Genomic DNA, 22,829 nt, shown 5'->3' with positions numbered 1-22,829 from the left:
TATACTGAACTACCTTAGCTTTTTATCTTACCTTTTTAAATTACCATGATAAATGAATGTTCTAACGCTAAAACAATGACAGGCATTGATTAAAAATATATTAGTTAACAACTTCAGTATTATTGTGCAAAGTTATATTGGAACTTTCCTTTTCAAAATACAATTCTCATTCAGTAATACCTGAAGCTGAAATACTTGAATCTTCAAACTATATAAGGAGAAAAGAAACTGCAACTTACTACTCTGCTTTCAAATGATCACATTTCTCGGGAGTGGGTGCTTTATAATATATCTCTTATTTACTGTAATTAGCAAAACTACCAATATGGCAAAATATAATTGCCAACAAAATTCTCCGCAACTATGTGGGGTTTCCCCCCAGCCCCCTACTCTGCTTTAAACACATCATTCACTCCCTTGTTAGTTATCACTGGTTTTATAGCTGCAGTAGTAGCAGTAATAATAATAATACTTTAATTCAGTTTTATGCCACTTTGTGATTTTCACAGTGTTTTTGTATGTAACACACTAACTCCGTGACAGGGCACGGTCTGTATTATTATTTCCATTAGAAAGATTGGGAAAACAAGTAACTACATTAAAGAAGTCACTTGCCAACACTCCTGAAGTTCATTAGTGACTGATTCTGGACTATTAGTCCCCTGATTCTTTCTTCGGATATCTTTCCATTATGGTTCAGTCCAAGTACAGCAGAGTCAAAGACATTAATTACATCTTTTTGGATGAGACATGAGTGAAGACCTAAAGACATAAAGCATGCTGATCCATCTCAATAGGGCTGCTTTAGCTACAGGAAAGCCTGCATGTGGCTCCTTCATGATCATTACAAGCTTCATGCAATGCTGCTTGCTTAAAGAACTCTCTTGTGCCATATCATTGGACATATTTATGACATGGACTCTCATGACTACGTGGCTCGTGGCACAGAAGATAGAGCACTGGGTCTGGAGTCAGGCAGATCTGAATTCAAATCCAGCCTCAGAGTAGCTGGGCAACCTGAGCAAGTTACTTCACCTCTGCTTGCCTCAGTTTCCTCAACTGTAAATTGGGGATAATAATAGCACTCACCTCCCAGGGCTCTTGTGAGGATCATATGAGATAATGATTGTAAAGCTAAAATTTAGGAAGCACCATATAAATGCTAGTCATGATGATGATGACAGGACAGAGGTTGCAGGCTTTTAAGCTCATGCAGTCTTCCTGGTATGCATTACCATACTCTGAGGGGGCAGCTAGGTGGTGCAGTGGATAGAGCACCAGTGCAGGAGTCAGGAGGACCTGAGTTCAAATCTCACCTCAGACACCTGACACTCACTAGCTGTGTGACCCTGGGCAAGTCACTTAACCCCAGTTACCTCATCCTGGGTCATCTCCAGTCCTGATGAATATCTGGTCACTGGATTCAGATGGCTCTGGAGGAGAAGTGAAGCTGATGACCTGCACAGCCCTCCCTCACTCAAAACAAAGTCAAGTGCAAGTCAAGTGCAAGTCATGTCAACATTTCTCTGAGGGCATGGTCTTCTTTGACCAATGAGGGATGAACACACCATACTCTATACTATGTATAAAACTTCAGAGATTTTTACCTAGAGGATTCTAGTATCACATGTGTAAGATGTAATCAACTCAGCAAAACTACAGTGACCTCATCATGACCTAAATTCCCCAGATGTTCTCTATCTGGAGTTGCCCCATAATGAGCACGTCACCGTCACTGCATGAAGAGTAGTTTGAACAGGCTAATGTAGATAAAGGTGCTATGGAGCACATGTTGAAAAACATGAGAGAACAGTAATATTTACCTTAACATAAGGCCTTCCATAAAGGCTCCACTACTCTATCCATAGCATTAATGGTTGTTAGTTATTCTTCAAGAATAGAACTGCAAAGGGATTACATAACCCAAACCCCCAAAGTTAGCTGTCTTCAAGCAGTTCATCAAGAGAAAAGCTGCTACCTGTGATGGCTGAGCAATTATTTCTATTATAAATCACAGATATATGCATGGACTCCAGTTTACATTATTAATGGAAGAAGACTGAGAGCTTACACAATTTTGGGAAGCTATAGAGACCTTCTTTCATTCATTCTTCTAGTCAAAGACTGAACATTTATTAGATTTACCAGAGATTGGGAGGGAGGAAGGGAAGACCTGAGGAAGAGAGAGAGTAGCCTGCCTACCAGAAGTTTAGTCTCAATAATGTTGAAATAATAAACAAACACAAATAATTACAACATATGGGGAAATAAAATCTATGGTGGTAATTGCAATACAAAGAAGCTGATGAGCAGTACTATATTTCCAGCTCCTTTTTGGCATTAAAGTTCTTTCACAACCCTTCCCCAACCTACCTCCCAGTGTTATTACACATCACTCTCTAGCACTACTTACAGAATTCATCCAAACTGATGTCTCTGCACACACAGGACCATCTCCTCATGTGTGCCTTTGCATACATGGTCTGTCTTATCTAGACTTGCTCATTTTCTGCAAGGATGCCCCAAACCGCAGTAATTCTTTTTCAGAATTACTTAGTATTTACTTCATAGACATTTTATTCTCTCGATTTACAGAATGGGGATTCCTTGAGGGCAGGGACTGTGCTTCATTTCCCTTAGCATCCCCTTCATCTATCATAGTGCTTAGTATACTGTAGGTACTTAATAAATGTTGGCTGATTAACTGCTTAAAATTAATATGTTAAGTCTATAAAATCTGTGATCACAGTCCATGCTTTCATAGTGAATTTATACCACCATTAAAAATGAGTCAAGAGAATGAATTACTCATAAAAATAAAGGGCTACAAACTAAATGTCATTTTTTAGGCATCACTGCCATTCAAAAAAAAAATCTCAGTATTTAAATTGTATTTTGCAGAAAATAAATCTCAGCATTTAACCCATTTTTATCAGTTGTATGATAACAAAAAATCTATTATCCCCTCTGGATTCACTATCAAAACATAAACATGCTCAAACATTTACTCAAGCAAAAGTCAAGTTAGGAGAAAAACACTAACAAAAGTTCAAATGGGTACATGTTTTATTTACCAGTATATTATTTTGCCACTGAGCAAAATGTAATGCTGCCCTTTTTCCTGACAGGCCCGCAAATGAAATGTTGACAAACAGCATTTAATACTATTATGAATTCTTTTTGAGCTTTCTTTAAACCCTCTTGGGGTCAGTGGACTAATAGTATAAAACCTTGAGTATGTTTAATAGCAGGAAATATTATCAAATGTAAACAGAAAGCTTCAGCACCACTACAAATTTACTGAAAGGAGAAGGTATGCAGGAGCTATATGACAGACACAGGTCCTACCTGTAGGAAATAAAAGTTCCATCAGAGTCTGTGGTAGGATTTATTCTTCCATTTTCATTGGATTCACCTAGAAAATAAAAATTGCAAAATGCTCAGAAATAAAACAGAAAAAGCGAAAGCAATATAGACGTATACATACGCACATATTAGCTATATAACTTGAGTGTATTGGTGAAAGAAGTGACTCTTGAGAACAAATGATTGTTTTCGGAATTTGGACACTGGTATTATCAAAAGTAAACTGCCATGCAAATTACTAGCAGGCACAAAAGAGATAAATGTCTGTCAGCAGAACGGGCAACACAGTGATGTCTACATAGTGGACAGATAGCTAGGGTCATCGTCAGGATGGAAACCCTTTAAATAAATCTGACACTGGCATCTTTTGTTGGCCATTCAACTACACTTGTGACGAGTGAGGAACAAAACATCATATGTCCCTCTAGCTGTCTAATTTCCACACACTACATATCTTAAGTGAGCACAAACCTCCCCCAGGAGAATCCTGATGAGATACTTACTTCACTTAGCATGACAGAAGAGGGCAGGGTAGAGGGTAACAAAGCCCTGAGTCTGGAGTCAGTTGTTCACTCATGTCCAACTCTTCATGGAACAAAACATTCCAGACCCTTCTACCCTCCATTATCTCTCAAAAGTTTCTCCAAGTGCACATTTGCTGTTTCCACAACACTCTCCATCTCAAACTCTGCTGCCCCCTTTTCCTTTTGTCTTCAATATTTTCAAGTAAGTCCTGTATTCTCATTAATATGGCTAAACTATTTAAGCTTCAGCTTTAGTATTTGACCTTCCAGTGAACAGCCTGAATTAATTTCTTTAAGTATTGACTGATTTGATCTCCTTGCTGTCTGTCCAAGGGACTCTCAATAATCTTCTCCAGCACCACAACTTGAAAGTATTGATTCTGTGGTGACTTAAGATACTATTCGTTTCTGCCACTAAGAGTTTTCTGACCTTGGCAAGTTATATACTCAGTTTGATCCTCATTTCCATTACAGGAAAAAGAGTGGGTTATAATTACTTTAGTGCCGATTTCCTTTGAATGAATTATTTTATTAATTTAGACAGTTAATATTTCGAATGCAGATTTTGAAAGAGGTTCAGTAGTATTTTTAAGTCTTTGTAAATGGGCACTTTAAATCAGAAAACTTTTTAGAAAGTTCATTTTTTCTGGGAGGCAAACTTCAATATTTCCAGGATCTCATCAAAGTAGATCCCCCCTCCCACTCCAATAAAAGATTAGTGATGTTTGAAAGCTGGGGCTTTGTTTCATGGAGAAGTCTTATGTCATTAAAAGCACACATTATCTCCAGGATGCTTCTATCTGACTCAGCTCTCTGGATTCCTTCACTTCCTTGCTACCTGCCTTTCCACCCTGGAGAAACATTTGTTCTGAGTCACACTGTCCTACCTGGTGGGTATCCTACTCTACCCTCGTCCATCATTTCATGGAGGGCTTCAGCTATGCTCACTTTACTCCTGTCTCAACTCCTTCTCTGGACATCTCTACATCCAGGCCAATTTCTGACTCTGTCCAAGTACACTTTCTACTACTCTGCCCCAGGTTTCCAGATCTTCTTTACATGTTGTCTTCCCTCAATAGCATATAAAATCCTTGGGAGGGACCATTTTATTTGGTTGTATTTACATTCTCAAAACATAGGTAACACAGTACTGATACACTGCAGACATTTAATAAGTGCTTATTCTTTCCATCCACCTCTCTCTCTCTCTCTCTCTCTCTCACATTCTATTCCACCCCTCCCCTCTCCTCTCCTGCTAGACAACTCATTGCCAAAATGTAGTGCCTATTCAACATTTACTGACAGAAGAGCTTAACAAACTGCTCATTTATCATAATCTGGATGATAGTCTCCCTGGACTAGGTTTTTCTTATGTGGACAGTTAGACCAAACACTTCTAAATGCTCATGAAATTCAATCAGGAGGGTCTGCAGTGTTAGAGGCTATTACAAAATCAGTACAACTTTGTCTTCAAAATAGATTATTTGAAGGAATTTACCAACAATTCACTTAATAAACAAGCATTTAATAAGTACTACTGTGTGTCAAGCACTGTGTACTCAGTAGTGCTGCATTATCCTTACAGATAATACAATTAATGAAAAAATCCTTATCAACAAGCAGCTGACATTCCACTTGGAGAGATAACACAGGCAGAAGTATATGAAGAACAAATGCAAAACATACAAATAAGTACAAAGTGGTTAAATACAGGGTAGTTTGGGAGGGAAGGCATTTAAGGGGCTTGGGAAAGGCTTCACAAGGTAGTGCTTGAGCTGCATCTTGAAGGGAGAATGAGATGCTATGAGCTGGATGTGAGGATCCAATACAGTTCCAACATGTAAAACAGCAACTGCAAAGGCACAGTGACAGAAGATGGAGGGTCATGGAAGAGGAACCAAGGAAAGGCAAGTGGGGCTTAGTCACAGAGTATGAAAGGGAGAGCAATATTCAATAAGCCTGAAAAAAAGAGGATGAAGCCAAGTTGCAAAGGGCTTCCAAAGTTAACTAGGAGCTTATATTCAATTCTAGGAGCAAAAGGAAACTACTGAAATTTATTGCATATAGGAGAAACATGGAAAAAGATGTGCTAAAAGGAAAATTCCCTTGGCAGGAACATGGAGGATGGACTGGAATGAGAAAAGATTGGAGGCAGGGACACCAAGTAGAAGGACTTTGTAATAAATCTAGGCAGAAGTCGATAAGGGTCTGAACTAAGGTGAATGGAGAGAAGGAGTTAGATCCAGGATATCCTGGGGATAGAAATGACAATATTTAACAACTAGACATGTGGGGTAATAGAGGGAAGGATTAAGAAAAACACCAGAGTTATGAATGTGGGACACTAGAAGAATGGAAGTGCTGTTGACAGAAATACAGCAAGTTGGAAGAGGGATAAGTCTGGTGGAAAAGCTGATGGGTTCAGTTTTGGACATGCTAAGTCTGAGAAGTTTCTTTAGTATGTGTACACAGTATGATATTATCCAACAGGCATTCCAATTAAGCTCTACATTTGAAATACTACAGAGAATCGACTCTTTTTTCCCCTCTTCATTTTCTTTTAGTTTTGTTTTATTGATTTCTTTTTGTATTTTATACTACTGTCTTTGCCTGATAAATCTCCACTAGTAATAGTTAAGAAAAATATCGAGGTAAAACTGACTGATAGTGCAACTAAATCTGACTGCATACGTGACAGTCTTCATTTAGCATGTTACAATCCTTATCAAGAAAAGACAAACAAGATAAGCAATTTCTTTTCATATATATATATGTATTACATGTATATACTTTATTTATTTTCCAGTTCTCAACATTCACTTTCACAAGATTTTGAATAAAAAATTTTCTCCCCATCTCTCCCCACCCCCCAGCACAGGACAGCATGCATCCCATCCACCCCTTCCTCCAGTATGCCCTTCATTTCCCACCCTTCTTCCATCCCCCTTCCCCTATATTTTCCTGTAGGGCAAAATAGATTTCTATATTCCATTGCCTGTACATTTTGTTTTTCAGCTGCATGTTAAAACAGTTTTTAACACTCATTCTTAAAGCTTTGTGTTCCATATTCTCTCCCTCCTCACCCACTCTCATTGAGAAAACAAGTAATTCAATATAGCTCATATACATGTGTAACAATGCCAAGCACTTCCATAATAGTTATGTGGTAAAAGACTAACCACATTTCCCTCTGTCCTATCCTGCCCTCCATTTATTCCATTCTCTCCCCTGACCTGCCCTCCCACAATAGTGTTTGCTTCTGATTATCCCTTTCCCCAATTTGTTGTCCCTTCTACTATGTTCCCTCTTCTATCTCCTTCCTCCTTACCTTCCTGCAGGGTACAATAGATTTCCATATCCAACTGAATGTATGTTATTCCCTCCTTAAGCCAAATTCCACGAGAGTAAGGCTCAATTATTTCCTTTCATCTCCCCCCTCTTCCCCACCCACTGTAAAGCTCTTTCTTCCCTCTTTTATGTGAGATGATTTGCTACATTCTACCCCTCCCTTTCTTTTACTCCTAGTACTTTCCATTCAACAGTAAATTTTATTTTTTTTAGGTATTCTCCCTTCATGCTCAGCTCACCCTATGCCCTCTATGAGTGTGTATACACATACATATACATACATATGTGTATATATACTGTGTATATATATATACACACATATGTACATATGCCCATGTACACACACATACCTCCAATATACATATGCATACATACCTACATATACATATACATTTTATATATCTCTATATATGTGTGTGTGTGTGTGTGTGTGTGTGTGTGTGTGTGTGTGTGTGTGTGTGTATATATATATATATATATGCATATGTATGTATGTATTCCCTCTACCCTAATATTGGAAAAAGGTCTCACGAGGTACAAATAACATCTTTCCATGTAGGAATGTAAACAGTTCAACTTTAATGAGTTCCTTAAGGCTTTTCTTTCTTGTTTACCTTTTCATGTTTCTCTTGATTCTTGTATTGGAAAGTCAAATTTTCTATTTAGCTCTGGTCTTTTCAATAAGAATGATTGGAAGTCCTCTATTTCACTGAAATTCCATTTTTTCCCCTTAAGTGTTATACTCACTTTTGCTGGGTAGGTGATTCTAGGTTTTAATCCTACCTCCTTTGACCTCTGGAATTATCATATTCCAAGCCCTTTGATCCCTTAGTGTAGAAGCTGCTAAATCTTATGTTATTCTGATTGTATTTCCACAATACTTGAATTGTTTCTTTCTGGCTGCTTGTAATATTTTCTCCTTGACCTGGGAACTCTGGAATTTGGCTACAATATTCCTAGGAGTTTTTCTTTTGGGATCTCTTTCAGGAGATGATTGGTGAATTCTTTCCATTTCTATTTTACCCTCTGGGTCTACATTATCAGGGTAGTTTTTCTTGATAATTTCTTGGAAGATGATGTCTAGGCTCTTTTTTTGATCATTATTTTCAGGTAGACCAATAATTTTTAAATTATCTCTCTTGGATCTATTTTCCAGGTCAGTTGTTTTTCCAATGAGATATTTCACATTGTCTTCTATTCTTTCATTCTTTTGGTTTTATTTTATAATTTCTTGGTTTGTCACAAAGTTATTAGCTTTCATCTGCTCCATTTTAATTTTTAAAGAACTATTTTCTTCAGTGAGCTTTTGAACCTCCTTTTCCATTTGGCCCATTCTGCTTTTTAAAGCATTCTTTTGCTAACTGGCTTTTTGGACACTGGCTCTTTTGCCATTTGAGTTAGTCTATTTTTAAAGGTGTTATTTTCTTCAGCATTTTTATGGGTCTTCTTTAGCTAGCTTTTGACTCACTTTTCACTATTTTCTTGCATTGCTCTCATTTCTCTTCCCAATTTTTCCTCTACCTCTCTTACTTGATTTTCAAAATCCTTTTTGAGTTCTTCCATGGTCTGAGACCACTGCATATATTTTGAGGTTTTGGATGCAGAAGCCTTGACTTTGATATCTTCCTCTGATGATATGCTTTGTTCTTCCTCAATCAGAAGGATGGAAGAAAATACCTTTTCACCAAGAAAGTATCCTTTTGTACTCTTATTTCCACTCCCACTCCCCTTTTTTGGGCATTGTCTCAGCCAGTTACTTGAATTTTGAGTTCTTTGTCAAGTGGATAGTATACTACCCTAGGCTTCAGAGGTTTTGTGCAGCTGTTCTCTGAGATATCTCTAGGGATTTGTAAATTCTCAGTTCCCCCAAAGTGGCCCAATCAAGGGAGAGGAATTTACTCCTCTCCTGGACTATGCTCTGGTCTGTGAGTAACCACAATTACTCTTTTTTGGCCTGGAACTGCAAGTAGGATTCCCTCTCCACAGTCATCACCAGCTCTGCCAGGGAGGACCACTATTCAGGACTGAGACCCAGATCAGTTGCTATATTCTCCCACTGTCTTTAGGTCAAGGGGTCCAAAAGTGGAAGCTGCTGCTGCCACAGTGTTTGCTGCACCATGGGGCCGGACTGAGGCCAGACTGTGCTCATGTGAAAGAGCTTTCTTTCTGACCTCAGCAACTGTCTTTGTTACTTGTGGGTTGAGAAATCTGGGAACCGCAGCTGCTACACGTGATTCTGCACCCTGAAGCCTGCTGCATTTCTGTCCATGCCGCCTGGCCCAGGCTGGGATGCACTCCACTCTGAACCCGGTGTGATAGCCCTTTCCTGTCAGCCTTCCAGGCTGTCTGGGGCTGGAAATCTCTTTCACTCTGTCATTATGTGGCTGTGGTTTCTGCTGCTCTATAATTTGTTTAAAGTCATTTTTTACATGTATATTACAGGATATAGGGGGAGAGCTAGAGCAGGTTCATCCTTCTACTCTGCCACCTTGGCTCCATCCCCAGGAATTTCCTTTAGGGGGAAAATTTGAAAATATTTCTAAGGAATGGAAAACTACAGAATTAGATTCTTCACTTTTTTAATTGCTGCCTGAGGAGTCTGGGAAAGGTGGACACAATTAATAAAGTTCTGAGGCAAAGTGAATAGTCACTAGAGGTATATGATTTAATTAAAAAAAGAAATTATTTTAGGGATATATTTTGTATCAGTAGGGAAAGTTATGTCTCATTATTTGTTTTTTGGAACCAAGTTGGATCATTCCCTTGAATCTCAGTTCAGCTGCCTTTTAACGATGTTTTTGTTTATTTAACTGCATATATTATTCTCCTGACTCTGTTTCCCTTGTCTAGCACTGGTTCATAAAAGTCTTCTGTTTCTTTGAATTCTGCATGTTAATTTCTCTTACATGGTCTCATCATGATAAACATTTACATAGTGCTTCAAGACTTGCAAAGTCCCTTATAAATATTTTCTCATTTTATCCGCCCAACCACCTTGGGTTTACAGATGAGAAAACAGAGGTAGACAGAAATTAAATGACTTATTCAGTCACACAGTAAATGCCTGAGACTGGATTTGAACTTGAGTCTTCCAGACTCCAGGTCCAGCACTCTTTCCACCATTTTACTTAGGTTCCCCTAAGCAGTAGGTGTCATAGTTTTTTAGCCATCCCCCAAAGTCATAGGTACCCACTTTGATGCTATTTGTTTTTCAAAATAGGTTTCACTGATGTATTTTTAAATATCCCATAGCTTTCCTTTCCCTTTCTTTCTAGTCATGTTTGCTCCTCATAATTTTGCAACATTCATTTCTTCTGTGTGGCTGTTCATTGACATTGCTATAGCCACTGTGTACACTGCTTCTTGGCTGTACTCACTTCACTCTGCATCAGCTCATACAGATCTTTCCATGCTCCTCTGTATTCATCCTATACATCATTTTTTACAGCACAGTAATATTCCATTACATCCAGGTACCATATTTTTTTTCTCCAAGTCAATGAGTATCTCTTTTATTTCTGATTCTCTGCTAACATGAAAAGTGTGAGTATAAATATTCTGATAACTATGGTAATTTTCTTCTCACTGATGGCTTCCCTCAGGTATAAACTCCAAAGAATCTCTGGGTCAAAGGATGTGGATATTTTAGTCTCTTCATTTGCATAATTTCAAACTGCTTTCCAGAACAGTTGTACTAATTCACAGTTCCATCAAAAATCACAAATGCAGCTCTTTTCCTACAACACTTCCAGTGTGGATGATTCCCATCTTTTGTTATCTCTGACAATTTGCAGGGTCTAAGATGAAAACTCACAGTTATTTTGATTAGGATTTCTCTTAGTAGTAGTGATTTGGAGCATTCTTTCATGTGATTTTGAATACTTCTCATTTCTTCAACTGAGAAGCGTTTATTCATATCCACTGACCACTTATCCAATGGTGAATGAATTTTGGTCTTAGATGTATCTGTTGTTTACACACTGTGGATACAAAACCCTTATCAGAGATTCCAGTTATCTGATATTAAAAAAAGATTTCCATGATGTTAGGGTTATATGTAGGATCTTATGTCTATATTTTTACCTCCTTGGGCTATATATGCTCAGTAATGAGAGAGTTGTCTTAATACAACTGACACTTCTCTCACGTGCCCTGATTTTCATTAATTTCATTTCAACTTATTCTAGAAATTTTGACACCTTTGCCATTTTTATTTGCTGTCTTTCTAGTTTGACTTTTAAATGTTCTTATCGTGAGATGGCTTAGCTGGTTTGTTTTTATAAACGGGTTCCAATAATTTCTTTTTTCATCCCACTGCCTATAACAGCTTTAAGAGGCTATATATTACTCATAACTTTCCACTGTCATCATATGAAAGATTTTATAAACAAATATATATTCTAAGCCTGTATTGCCCTGGAATATAATTTCTCTCGGCTTGAAAAATATGATAGTGATCTTTTATAATGCACTTTTAAGGTGTGTAAAGTACTTTATCTATGCCATTTCACTTGTTCCTAAGAACAACCTTGTAACAGAGGTGTTACTATTATTGCCATTTTACAGATGAGGAAAATGAGACTGGGAATGACTTACGTAGGGTCACAAAGCTAGTAAATGGCTCAGGCAGGATTTGAATTCAGGTTATCCTGATGCCAAACCCAACATTCAATCCACTAGATCATCAAGCTGCCTAAAAAAAAGTCCATACACCAACAAAGTATATGCTCACTCTAATGGTTTATAGGATCTTTAGGTGATTGTATAAGAAGAAGAGATAGACATGATGTGAGAGTGATGAAGGCAATGTGTGGTGCAGAGTGCTGGACTGATCATAGACTTATCCTTTCCAAACTAAATATTTGCATTCATCAAAAGTGCCGCCCCCATGGCAAAATGATGACCAGAAGAATTAATGTCAACAAATTAGAGCTCTCTCTGAGCATGAACAGCTTGTTGCTAACTTGGAGGAAAAGTTGAACCAACACACAGTTGGCAACAGAGATGCAGAAAAGGAGCGGGAAGCTTTCAGAGATTTTGCGTACAGCACTGCATTTGCTAATCTGGGTCAGAACACTCGCAAACACCAAAACTGGCTTGATGAAAATGATGGGGAAATCCAGAAGCTGCTAAACGGAAAAGGAGAACTCCACAGATTTACCACCAGGACAATTCATCCATCTCTAAGGAGGCAGCATTTAATTCCATCAAAAGTAAAGTATAAGAAAAGGTTAGAAAGATGCAGGATTCCTGGCTCGGTAAAAGGGCAGATGAAATTCAGTTTTATGCTGACAGTAACAATCCAAAGTGCTTTTATGATTCACTGAAAGCTATTTACAGACCAAAAACCTATGGTGCATTACAACTACTCAGTGCTGATGGAGCTACATTGATTAATGATAAGGACATGATTCTAGAGAGATGGGCTCAATACTTTCATGGTGTTCTCAACAGACCATCATCAATCAATGCTGAGGCCCTTGACCATTTGCCTCAGGTTGAAGTCAATCCCTCCTTAGCTGAGCTTCCAACTGAAGAAGAGGCTTTGAGGGCCATTAGGCTCTTTTCATGTGGCAAAGCACCTGGTGCTGATTCTATTTCAGCTGAGATTTACAAGGTAGGGGGACCATTGCTCATACAAAAGCTGACTGAAATTTTCTAGGTTATATGGCAAGAGGAGGTTATCCTCCAGGAGTTCAAGGATGCCTCCACTGTCTATCTCTATAAGAGTAAAGGAAATAGATTGTCCTGCGACAATCATAGGAGGATCTCTCTCTCTTGGTCACTGCTGGCAAAATTCTAGCTAGAGTTCTCCTTAACAGGCTGATCCTTCACCTGGAAGATGGTCATATAACTGAGAGGCAGTATGGCTTCAGGAAGGGCAGAGGAACAGTCAACATGGTGTCTGCTGCTCGACAACTCCAGGAGAAATGCCAGGAGCAAAACACAACGTCTGTAGATTTGACCAAGACCTTTGACACTATTAGTCATGAGGGCTTATGGAAAATTATGTCAAAATTTGGTTGCCCAGAAAAGTTCATCAGTACTGTACGTCAATTTCATGATGGCATGTTTGCCTGGGTTCCAGATAGTGGACAATATTTTCATGCCTTCTGAGTCACCAGTGGAATGAAACAGGGTTGTGTGCTTGCTCCCATGATTTTTAGCATGATGTTTTCAGCAATATTATCAAATGCCTTCAAAGAAGATGAACGTGGCATCAAGGTCAACTATTGTACTGATGGTAAGTTCTTCAATTTGAAAAGGTTACAAGCCAAGACCAAAGTGGAGGGAGTGTTGGTGCATGATTTTCTGTTTGCAGATGATTGTGCACTCAACATAGCCTCTGAAGCTGAGATGCAACAAAGTATGGATCAATTCTCCTCTGCTGCCTGTGCTAATTTTGGCTGCATAATTAATACCAAGAAAATACAGATGCTTCATCAACCACCACCACACCATCCATACATGGAACAATTGGTTACAACAAATGTAGAAGTTTTGAATGCTGTGGATAAGTTCACTTACCTTGGTAGTGTACTTTCCCTGGGATGTATAAATTGACAATGAGGTTAATGCATGCATTGCCAGAGGTACCTCAGGGTTTGGGAAGCACCAAAGAAAAGTTTAGGAGGGAAGAGGTATTAGACTGACTACCAAACTGAAGGTCTACAGAGCTGTTTTGCTGGCCTCATTGTTGTATGCCTGTGAAACATGGATAGTCTACCAGCGCCATGCCAGAAAACTGAATCGCTTCCATTTGAACTGTCAACTGTCGTAGGAAGATTCTGAAGATCACCTGGCAGGATAAGGTACAAGACACTGAGGTCCTTGCTCGAACTAAACTGCCAAGCATTCAAACTATGCTTCAGAGAGTGCAACTCTGATGTGCTGGCCATGATGTTTGAATGCAAAATGTATGCTTGCCAAAAAGACTATTTTATGGAAAACTCACATGGGGCAGGAGATCACATGGTGTCCAGAAGTGATACAAGGACACTCTCAAGGTCTCCCTCAAGAACTTTGGATTTGATTGTATCATGGGAGACACTGGCACAGACCGCTCAGCATAGTGTGCCCACATCAGAAAAGGTTCTGTGCTCTATGAGCAAAGCAGAATTGAGACAGCACAAAGTAAACATAGGATACGCACATTTGGAGTAACCACCCCAAATATTCACACCGACTATCTGTGCCCAATCTGTGGTAGAGCATTCTGAGCTCTCAGCCACAGTCACACACACTGAAACTGCACTTTATCATGGTGATGTCATCTTGGTCCTCTTTAAGAACGAAGGACAACAACCAACCAACCAGGTAGCAAACAGTTTTAGTCTGTGTTCATGTCTTCTCTTTTATCCATTTCCATTTTTGGGGGGGTAGATGAGTGGGTCAAAGGGCATCAACAGGCAAATACTATGTGATGGATCTTTGATTCTGTGACCATAGAGAACTCCCTTCAACATTGCAGATCATACTAGGATGAAGTAGACTCTAAGTACCTTCTTCAGACATGTGAAGTTAAATGATTTCCCTGGAACACAGTGTTAATGTTAGAGGGAGGATTTAAACCAAGATCATCTGGACTCCAAGCCCAGGACGCCATTCCCTAGGCCACACTGTCTCCTATAAAGTGAACAACTTGCTGAAATGTCTTCTCAACTAGATGTTATGTTTTCCTTCCATTTTAACTGTTTCTCACTAGTTAGTAATAATTTAAACCTTTGCTCTAAAAACTTTTAGATACATATATCTGATGTAGAAATGGTTCCTACATTAATAATCTTTTTTTTTTTTGCCTAAGAATACAGTCAACTTCATCTTCTGTAATGTTATTAAGTACTTGCCACATCCAGCAGTGTCTAATTCTGATCTGGAAGAAAGTACTCCTTATAGGTAGGCATGCAGTTTCCCTGTGATCCACAAGTCTTTTTCACTTTTTACTTGTGACCCACACTTTCCAAAAAATTTTTCATCACCTCTATCCACCTTTACATTGAAGTCATTGAGGATTTAAGTATATGTTGATTTAATTTGGAATGTCATAAAATTCTTCCTAGAATTTCTCTACATCCTCATGTTCTGCACCAGATGTTGGCACATAAGTTGCAATTATCTTCATGGTTGTCTCTTTGCAAATCATGAACACTACACTGAAAAAAAAACCCCAAAGTGTCCTACAAAATGCTATTTCTTGTTGCCTCTGGACATATGAAAATGCCAACTCCAAGTCCTTTATTTGCCTCTGGAGGGACATCCTACATGTCATCCTTTCATTTTGTTGCAACTTCCTTTTCTGGCTTTTAACAAGAAAGTCAATAATGGTATGATTTAATGCTATATCCTCTTACTGGTCAATAGAGGAGGATCTTACAGTTAAAACAGCTACAAATTAAGAAAATGTTTATAGATGGTCTAAAAGCTATGATTCTTAGCAGCTTCCTTTTTTTTTTTTCCTATTGCCCCTATGGAAGAGGAAGGGGCCTTCATTCAATTGAACTAAATTTATTTATTTAACTGTTTACTTTGTGCTTGGTGGTTTGTGGTATCAGTTGATAAACATTCATTAAGTGCCTGGGACAGAGCAGACACTACGTCCCAGGCTTGGAATACAGAAGAGGCAAAAAAAGAAGGGACTCACAATCTAATGGGGACACAACAAGCAAACACATATGCACAAACAAGCTATATACAGCATAAATAGGAAGGAATTGGAAGAATGAAGGCCCTAGAATTAAGAAGTATTGCAGAAGGCTTCCTCATAGAAAATGGGATTTTAGGGACAGCTAGGTGGCATAGTAAACACACATACCCCTCTATATAGTATGCATAAAGTTTTTGTTATAATTATCATTAGGACCTACACAGTGCTTTACCCCTACTAGGTGCTTAACAAACTCCTGAGTACAAGTCCTGCTGTTACCAATACCTTTTGGAATATCTCAAACTGGATGAGGCCCTACATAACCAAATAAACTCATTATGCCCCCAAAACTTCCTATTTACTTGTAAGGTGACCAGCATCCTTCTGATCATTCAGGCTCAAACAGTATCATCCTTGGACACTTCACCAGCACTCACCCCACAAATCCAACATAGCACCAAGTCGTCCTTTGCCTGCTGTTATATTTCTCATCTAGACCCCCCTACTTTCCATTCATACTGGCACACTCTAGTTCAGTCCCTCATGACCTGTCACTTGGGACTTCTAAAGTAGTTTTTTTACTGGTCTTTCTGCCTCAGATCTCTTCACATCAACTTATTCTCCATTTAGTTGCCAAAGTTATTTTCCTAAAATGTTGGTCATTTCATGGCCCATTCCTATAACTTTTAGGATTAAATATAAAGTCTTGTTTTTTAGTATTTGAAGCACTTCACAACCTGGACTATTCCTCCCTTTCCAGTCTGGTTACACTGTATTTTGTCTTCCCTGCCCTTCACATCCTCTAATTGCTAACTGGCCTCCTTGCTATTCCTTCCACATGACACTCCATCTCCCATCTCTATGCCTTTGCACAGGATGTCCTCCATTCCTAGAATATTCTACGCCCTCATCTCTGCCTGGACTTCCTTTAAGTCTCGACTAAAATGCTGCCTTCTTCAGGAGCCTTTTCCTGGTCCTCCCAGCTTTTAGTGCCTTCTGTCTGCAATCACCTCCCATTAGTCCACACATATCATTTACATATTGTTTCCTATCATTTACATATTGTTTCCTTTCACCTCCTTTGTATCCCACTTAGTACAATGCCTAGCATATGATTAATACTTAATAAATGTTTACTGACTGACAAGAGTCTTAGTTGCCAGTTAAAGAAATAAAGACAAACATGAGCTAACTGAGGAAACCTCGTCTGGCATCTACTTAGCAAGGACAGCAAATTAAAGATATCTCTCTGCCTGTACCAGGATTTCATTCTATATACTGACTTTAATTAAAGGACAATTTAAAAAAAAATCTCTTTAGGCCAAGATTTAAACAATTTATCTAAGATAAAATTCAAATGCCTCTGTTTGGTGTAATGTGCTTCACGATCTGGTTTTAGCCTCTCTCTCACAAGTTCTATCACCTTCCTCATCTTCATATACTCTAGCATCCAGCCAAACACTGCCTACTTGCCCACACTCTGCACTCCATCCAATGACTAGCCCTTGGAATCCCTGGAGGTTTTCAAGGAAAGGTTGGATGAACACTGGTCAGACATGTTCTGGGGGGATTCCTTTGGTAGGTGGTTTGGAAGAGATAGTTGATGAGGGTTCCCCCTAACTCCCAAATTTTGTGATGCACACTCTTCACTACTGTTTAGAAAGCCTTCCTTCAAGGCTCAGCTCTACTATCAACTTTTTTCCTAATTTCTCCCCTTCCCTTCCACTACCCCAGGTGTCATTGCTCTCTCCCTCCTTAAATTATATTGAATTTACTCATCTTTGTCAATTTGAAGGTTCTTTTTCTCTTTTTAAAAATGAAGCCATGAGACTACTATTGAGTTCATTGTTTAAACTTTGAAATTAAGAAATTTAATAGGCAAGAACTTGCTTACATTACATATTCCTAATTCATATAATGTAATTTCAAATATGATGTCACATTCATTTTCAGGATAGTTAAAGCTTAATAATTTAACGATTTTCCCAATTTTAATTTACATTTTCCAACCACTTTGAGCAATCTAAGGTGCCACAGGAGATCATAACAGTGGTCCTGGTTAAGTCAAATAACAATTACAGAGCTTTCACTTTAAAGATGAGATTATTTTTAATTATTGAGTATAGTACTTGAGGTACCATACTTATATAATTATGCTACTCATTAAATGGTTATTGAAAGCTGAAATGTAATTTTAATGACAGCTACCTATGTTTCCTCACACTCTTTGGAGTTGACAGATCAGACCAGATACTGTTACACTAAAAAAATATTTGTAGCTAGATTAAGTTTTCACATGGTTAACAATGAAATTCAGTCTCCTTGAGAAACTTTCAGGTTACTAATTTTTTTTTAAAATGATTTTATAGTAAGAGTGACTTTACAAATAACAGAACTGAAACTAAAAGAAATAGTGATAGATTTTTCAAGAACAGAAAAACCTAGCAATCCTATAATTAACACTCAGTTTCTGAATGGTCTGCAAGTATACCCATCACGTCTAGGAAACATCTGTGGGATAAGATTAGTAACCTAGGCAAAGAAGACATTCTCTTTGGAAAAAAAAGAAAAACCATCAATGATAGGGTTTAAAAGTTAAGTTTATGTAGTCTACATGCCTTATAAATTAGAAAAAAAGCACTTAACATCTCTCAGAACTGTAAGGGGAATCAAACAGCTCAGACCATCGTATTTAAATCTCTCTATTTTGGTCTCATCAGATGTTACTAAAGGTTTGTCTTTATTTAACACTTACATTTCTTTCATATATGGTAACAGTAAATATATCCTTTTATGATACAAGGGGTGGCACAGAAGAAAAAATAGGAGTGTCTCAAAAACCAACTAAATGGGGGCTATATTTGTTTCACTAAAAATGTTAAAACAAAGATTCCAGAGTTCGCTGTACAGGGAAAAGGCAATAAAGTTTTGAAGAGGGAAAACCTGCTTTGTTCCTTCAATCCCCTAGTTGAAATTAGTTATAGCAAATGTTTATGAAAACATCTGTTCCACACCGCCACGAATTCTTCATTTGAGCCTGGGTTACTCCAGGCTCTCCTGTCATTAGGGGAAAAAACCCAAGCTGGACCACTGAGAAGTTCACAAAAGGGCAGGAAGGAGCCCCACTTCTGCTCGAAGCCCCATAGCCCACAAACATGGGATCGCTACTTGCTAGGATTTTTCCTGGGGGGGAAGGAGGGAAGAGGAAAGTTCCAAACTGGTGGCAGGGAAAGCTCATCTTGGACTGGAGATCAGGTTGTGAAATGCGACTCAGCCTGGCTCTTTTAGTACTTCCATTTTAGGGTCCAGGACTTTTTTCAGCCTTGTGGGTGTTCAGGATGGGGAAACTTCCTTTACTAATAATGTCATGGCTGGCAAATGCCATAAAAAGTATTCATCTTACCAGGATGGCCTGAGGGGAACAAGAGGTTAAGAGACTTGCTCAGGGTGACATGTGAAGGAGGGAGGTCTAAGAGGCACGATGATTCAACATAAATTATTGATAAGAATAATTATCTAAACATTAGGTTTCTTGGATACTTCAAGAGATTCAAAGACAATACAGGAGTGGGAACATATGTGTAGCACTACTGAAAAATTACAACAGAGGGTGCAAGAGAGTTTAATATGAGATTTTTGCAACTGCTACAATGATCAAGCTAAAAGATGTCATCTACCTGCTCTTTATACTTAGAAAACAGTCTGGTAACTAAGCTATTAAAACAATTTTACACAGAGATTTGTTAATGATTAAATGGTACAAAATCTAGAAGCAATGAAAAATATGCTTGGTATTAGGTGGAAAAATTAAGTCCCCTTCACTTCTGCTCTTTATAAAATAAGTATTAAGCTTTAAGTAATAAATATTTTTTTCTAGAGAAGCAGATCATCTAAAAATATACCAACAAAGATGCAATTCTTTATGGGCTCATTAAAACATTTTTCATATTGTGAAAAGAAATGGGATTTCACTGACATCCTTGATTTTTAATATAACCAAAGTTAGGTAGGTTAAAATGTTTTAGAGTTAATACAGTCAATAAAAAAAAAATAACCTAATGTGTTCAAGTGAGCAGAATTAAGGATACATAATATTTATATTTCTATTCTTGTTGATACAAAAGGTTAATCAGCTGTATAATCATCACTGGTCTGACATGCACAGAAGAAAGTGAATTGTCTTTTGTTGGAAACAACATAAAGCAAATTTTCAACATTCAGATTTCTTCTGAATTACATGATTCAAAAACCAAAAAATTACATTCTGCTAGTCATATTTTATGGCTTGAAGATACCAACTTCCCTTTGTTTCTAATTAATACTCCCACCTTTTCTCATGCATAAATGATTAGACCAGAAATCAACTGGTGATGCTTATACATGAACTAATAAGCAAAAGGTCTTTTGGCATCACTTTTCCCTGGACCAAGGTTCCACTTAACTCTGGGTGTGTCCCATCAGAAAAGTCCAAGGCCACCACTAAGACCAAAACAGGCTTCCAAGTAAGGCCTGGGGGTAGGGTTGTCAATGCACAAACATCTGTTTTATAATATGCTTTGTAGAGGGAAGACTGGTGAGTTTTAAACTGGTTTAACTTAAAAGCAGCAGAGATAACACTCTAAGTAAGATCACCTAGCTATACAAATGGGCTTTTATTTTAGATCTAAACACACTTAGTCTTCTGAGTCCCTTGTAAAGCTCCACATCGATTTGTAGATATAATATGTAATAAATAAAATGCTGTACCTTGGAATAATTTTTTAAAATCTCACAATGCATATGCGCAATGAATATTTAACAGTAAAAGAAACAGACATGTTCAAAATAAGCTGCACAGAACGCTACGGGGAACCATATGCTTTTATGTAGAAAAGCATGTTAAGCTTTAGGATTTTTCACTAAATGCTACTATAAAGATTTAAAAGCTTTGTGTTCTATAATTGTTGTGTTAAATTTAATAAACAGTTCCAAAGATCTATAAATTGTATTCATTTGTCTGAGCACGATAAAGACAGGACATAATGATTCAACATCCCCCTGAGACAGGCCTGGCCACAGACCTGCCTCACTTAAGACATGAATCAGGATACAACGTCCTTCTCTGGAGGTTTGTTACACACGTCATTTACACTTAAGCACTGCACCCCCTTCTTATGTCGAAGTGCCCATACTCCAGCAAATATGAGCAATTAATGTATTCAATGATTTTCAGTTGTCTTCACTCTTCATTGTAAATTTATCTATTATATGGTGGTACTTTAATGATCATACTTGGTTTCCAAATAATATATTTAACAGTTAAACATTTTAAATAAGAGAATTCAGTTATAAAATGGAAATAAAGGAAAACTCATGAGGAAAAAAACAGCATACAATTTCAGGAAGATAATTTGGAATCAGAAAGTAAATGTGTTTTCTTAAATCTTTTTTCTTATCCTTATTAAACATGCATTAGAAAATTTATGGAATTAAAAAAAATTTAAACTGCAAAAAGTTCTGTCCGGCTGATGGCTGTAATTTTATGTTCTATAAACATATTAAGATAATGTGTTTATAGAATTAAAATGTTCTATAAACATATTAAGATAATGTGTTTATAGAATTAAAATTAAATTTTTTAAATAAAATAAAAATAAAATAAAGCACTCAAAGTATTTTGAATTCTTTGATCCAAGAGCACCAAACGAATCTAAGTTTTGTTATAATTGCTAATTTATGGTAAAATTTTTGAATATTGAGAAGAAAATTTGTATTCAAAAACTTAAATCAGGGTTAGAGAAGATGGTTTAACTAAATTCAGTGGAATAGTCATGAAATAAATGTACCTAACATTATGGTCAAAGCTGTTATGAATCTTAAATTTGAGTAAGAGGTGACAGCCATCACTTCACTATTATTATAATATCATGTGTATTGTGACTTAATCAAAAAATAAGATACAGTTAACTTGTGTCAGATAACTGATTCTTTAAAGATGAAATTTAAAATAAAATCTGGCTTATAATACCTAAAACAGCAAAATTATAACTCTCCCCCTATTAATTCAATTTCATTCAACAAACATTTGAGTGTTTATGATATGTAACATGTCACCATTGGGAGGATAAAAAGATGTAAAATAATTCATTTTTTCTTTCTGTTCAAAAAGCTTCACATCTACTAGGAAAGGAAGGTAATACATGTGATATACTTGATCAAAATGAACTGGTCTGAAACAGGTGATGAATATTATGAGGGTAGGTATAATAAGGCAGCTAGGTTACACAGCAGACAGAGTGCCAGGTCAGATCTGGAGAGAGGAAGGTCTGAGTTCAAATTCAGATTCAAACACCTAATAACTTTGTGATCCTAGGCAATGCACTTAAACTCTACCTGACTCAACTTCCTCATCTATAAAATGGGAATAATAATAATAGTACTTATCTCCCAGGGTTGTCAGGAGGATAAAATGAGATAGTATTTATAAAGTGCTTTGCAAACCTTAAAGTATGTTATAAATGCTAATTTATATTACTATTTTTATTGCTATTTAAAATGAGGTTAGTTTTTTTAAACAATGATGAAGTAAAATTAGATCTTCAAATGCCAATTTCTAAAGAATAATCATACTGTACATCAAACATGATCTAGAAAGGCTATGATGGTTAAAGAAGGAAAAATGCTCACTATCAATGAAAACTATAATTAGGCTACAACAGTCAACACTACATCGCATTAAAATGTCAATATATACAATTTATGATTTCAATATATTAAAATACATCTTTAGATAAAATTCATATAGCTACAAGAAAGCTATCTGTTCCTTGTTCAAAAATAAGCAAGATCTAGATGCTTTTTCTATAAAATACACATCATCTAATAAAAACTCAAACAAGCTACAAAAAGTGCCACCCCACCTATGATTAGGTAGAAACAAAACAACACATATACACGTACAATTCCAA

General features: G+C 37.3%; 1 protein-coding gene across 2 annotated transcripts in view; it reads right to left on the bottom strand.

The window, feature by feature from the left end:
* TBC1D5 (TBC1 domain family member 5) overlaps nucleotides 1–22,829 on the bottom strand; it is a 636,101-nt gene that overhangs the window by 291,431 nt on the left and 321,841 nt on the right. For both annotated transcript variants that reach the window (XM_072651232.1, XM_072651233.1), the window contains one exon: nucleotides 3,349–3,415. In XM_072651232.1, coding sequence (XP_072507333.1) covers nucleotides 3,349–3,415 — 67 coding nt within the window. The remainder of the gene's footprint in view (nucleotides 1–3,348; nucleotides 3,416–22,829) is intronic.

This window comes from Notamacropus eugenii, chromosome 3, assembly GCF_028372415.1.
Source record: "Notamacropus eugenii isolate mMacEug1 chromosome 3, mMacEug1.pri_v2, whole genome shotgun sequence".
NCBI lineage: Eukaryota > Metazoa > Chordata > Mammalia > Diprotodontia > Macropodidae > Notamacropus > Notamacropus eugenii.
This window is presented reverse-complemented; position numbering and strand designations above follow the sequence as displayed.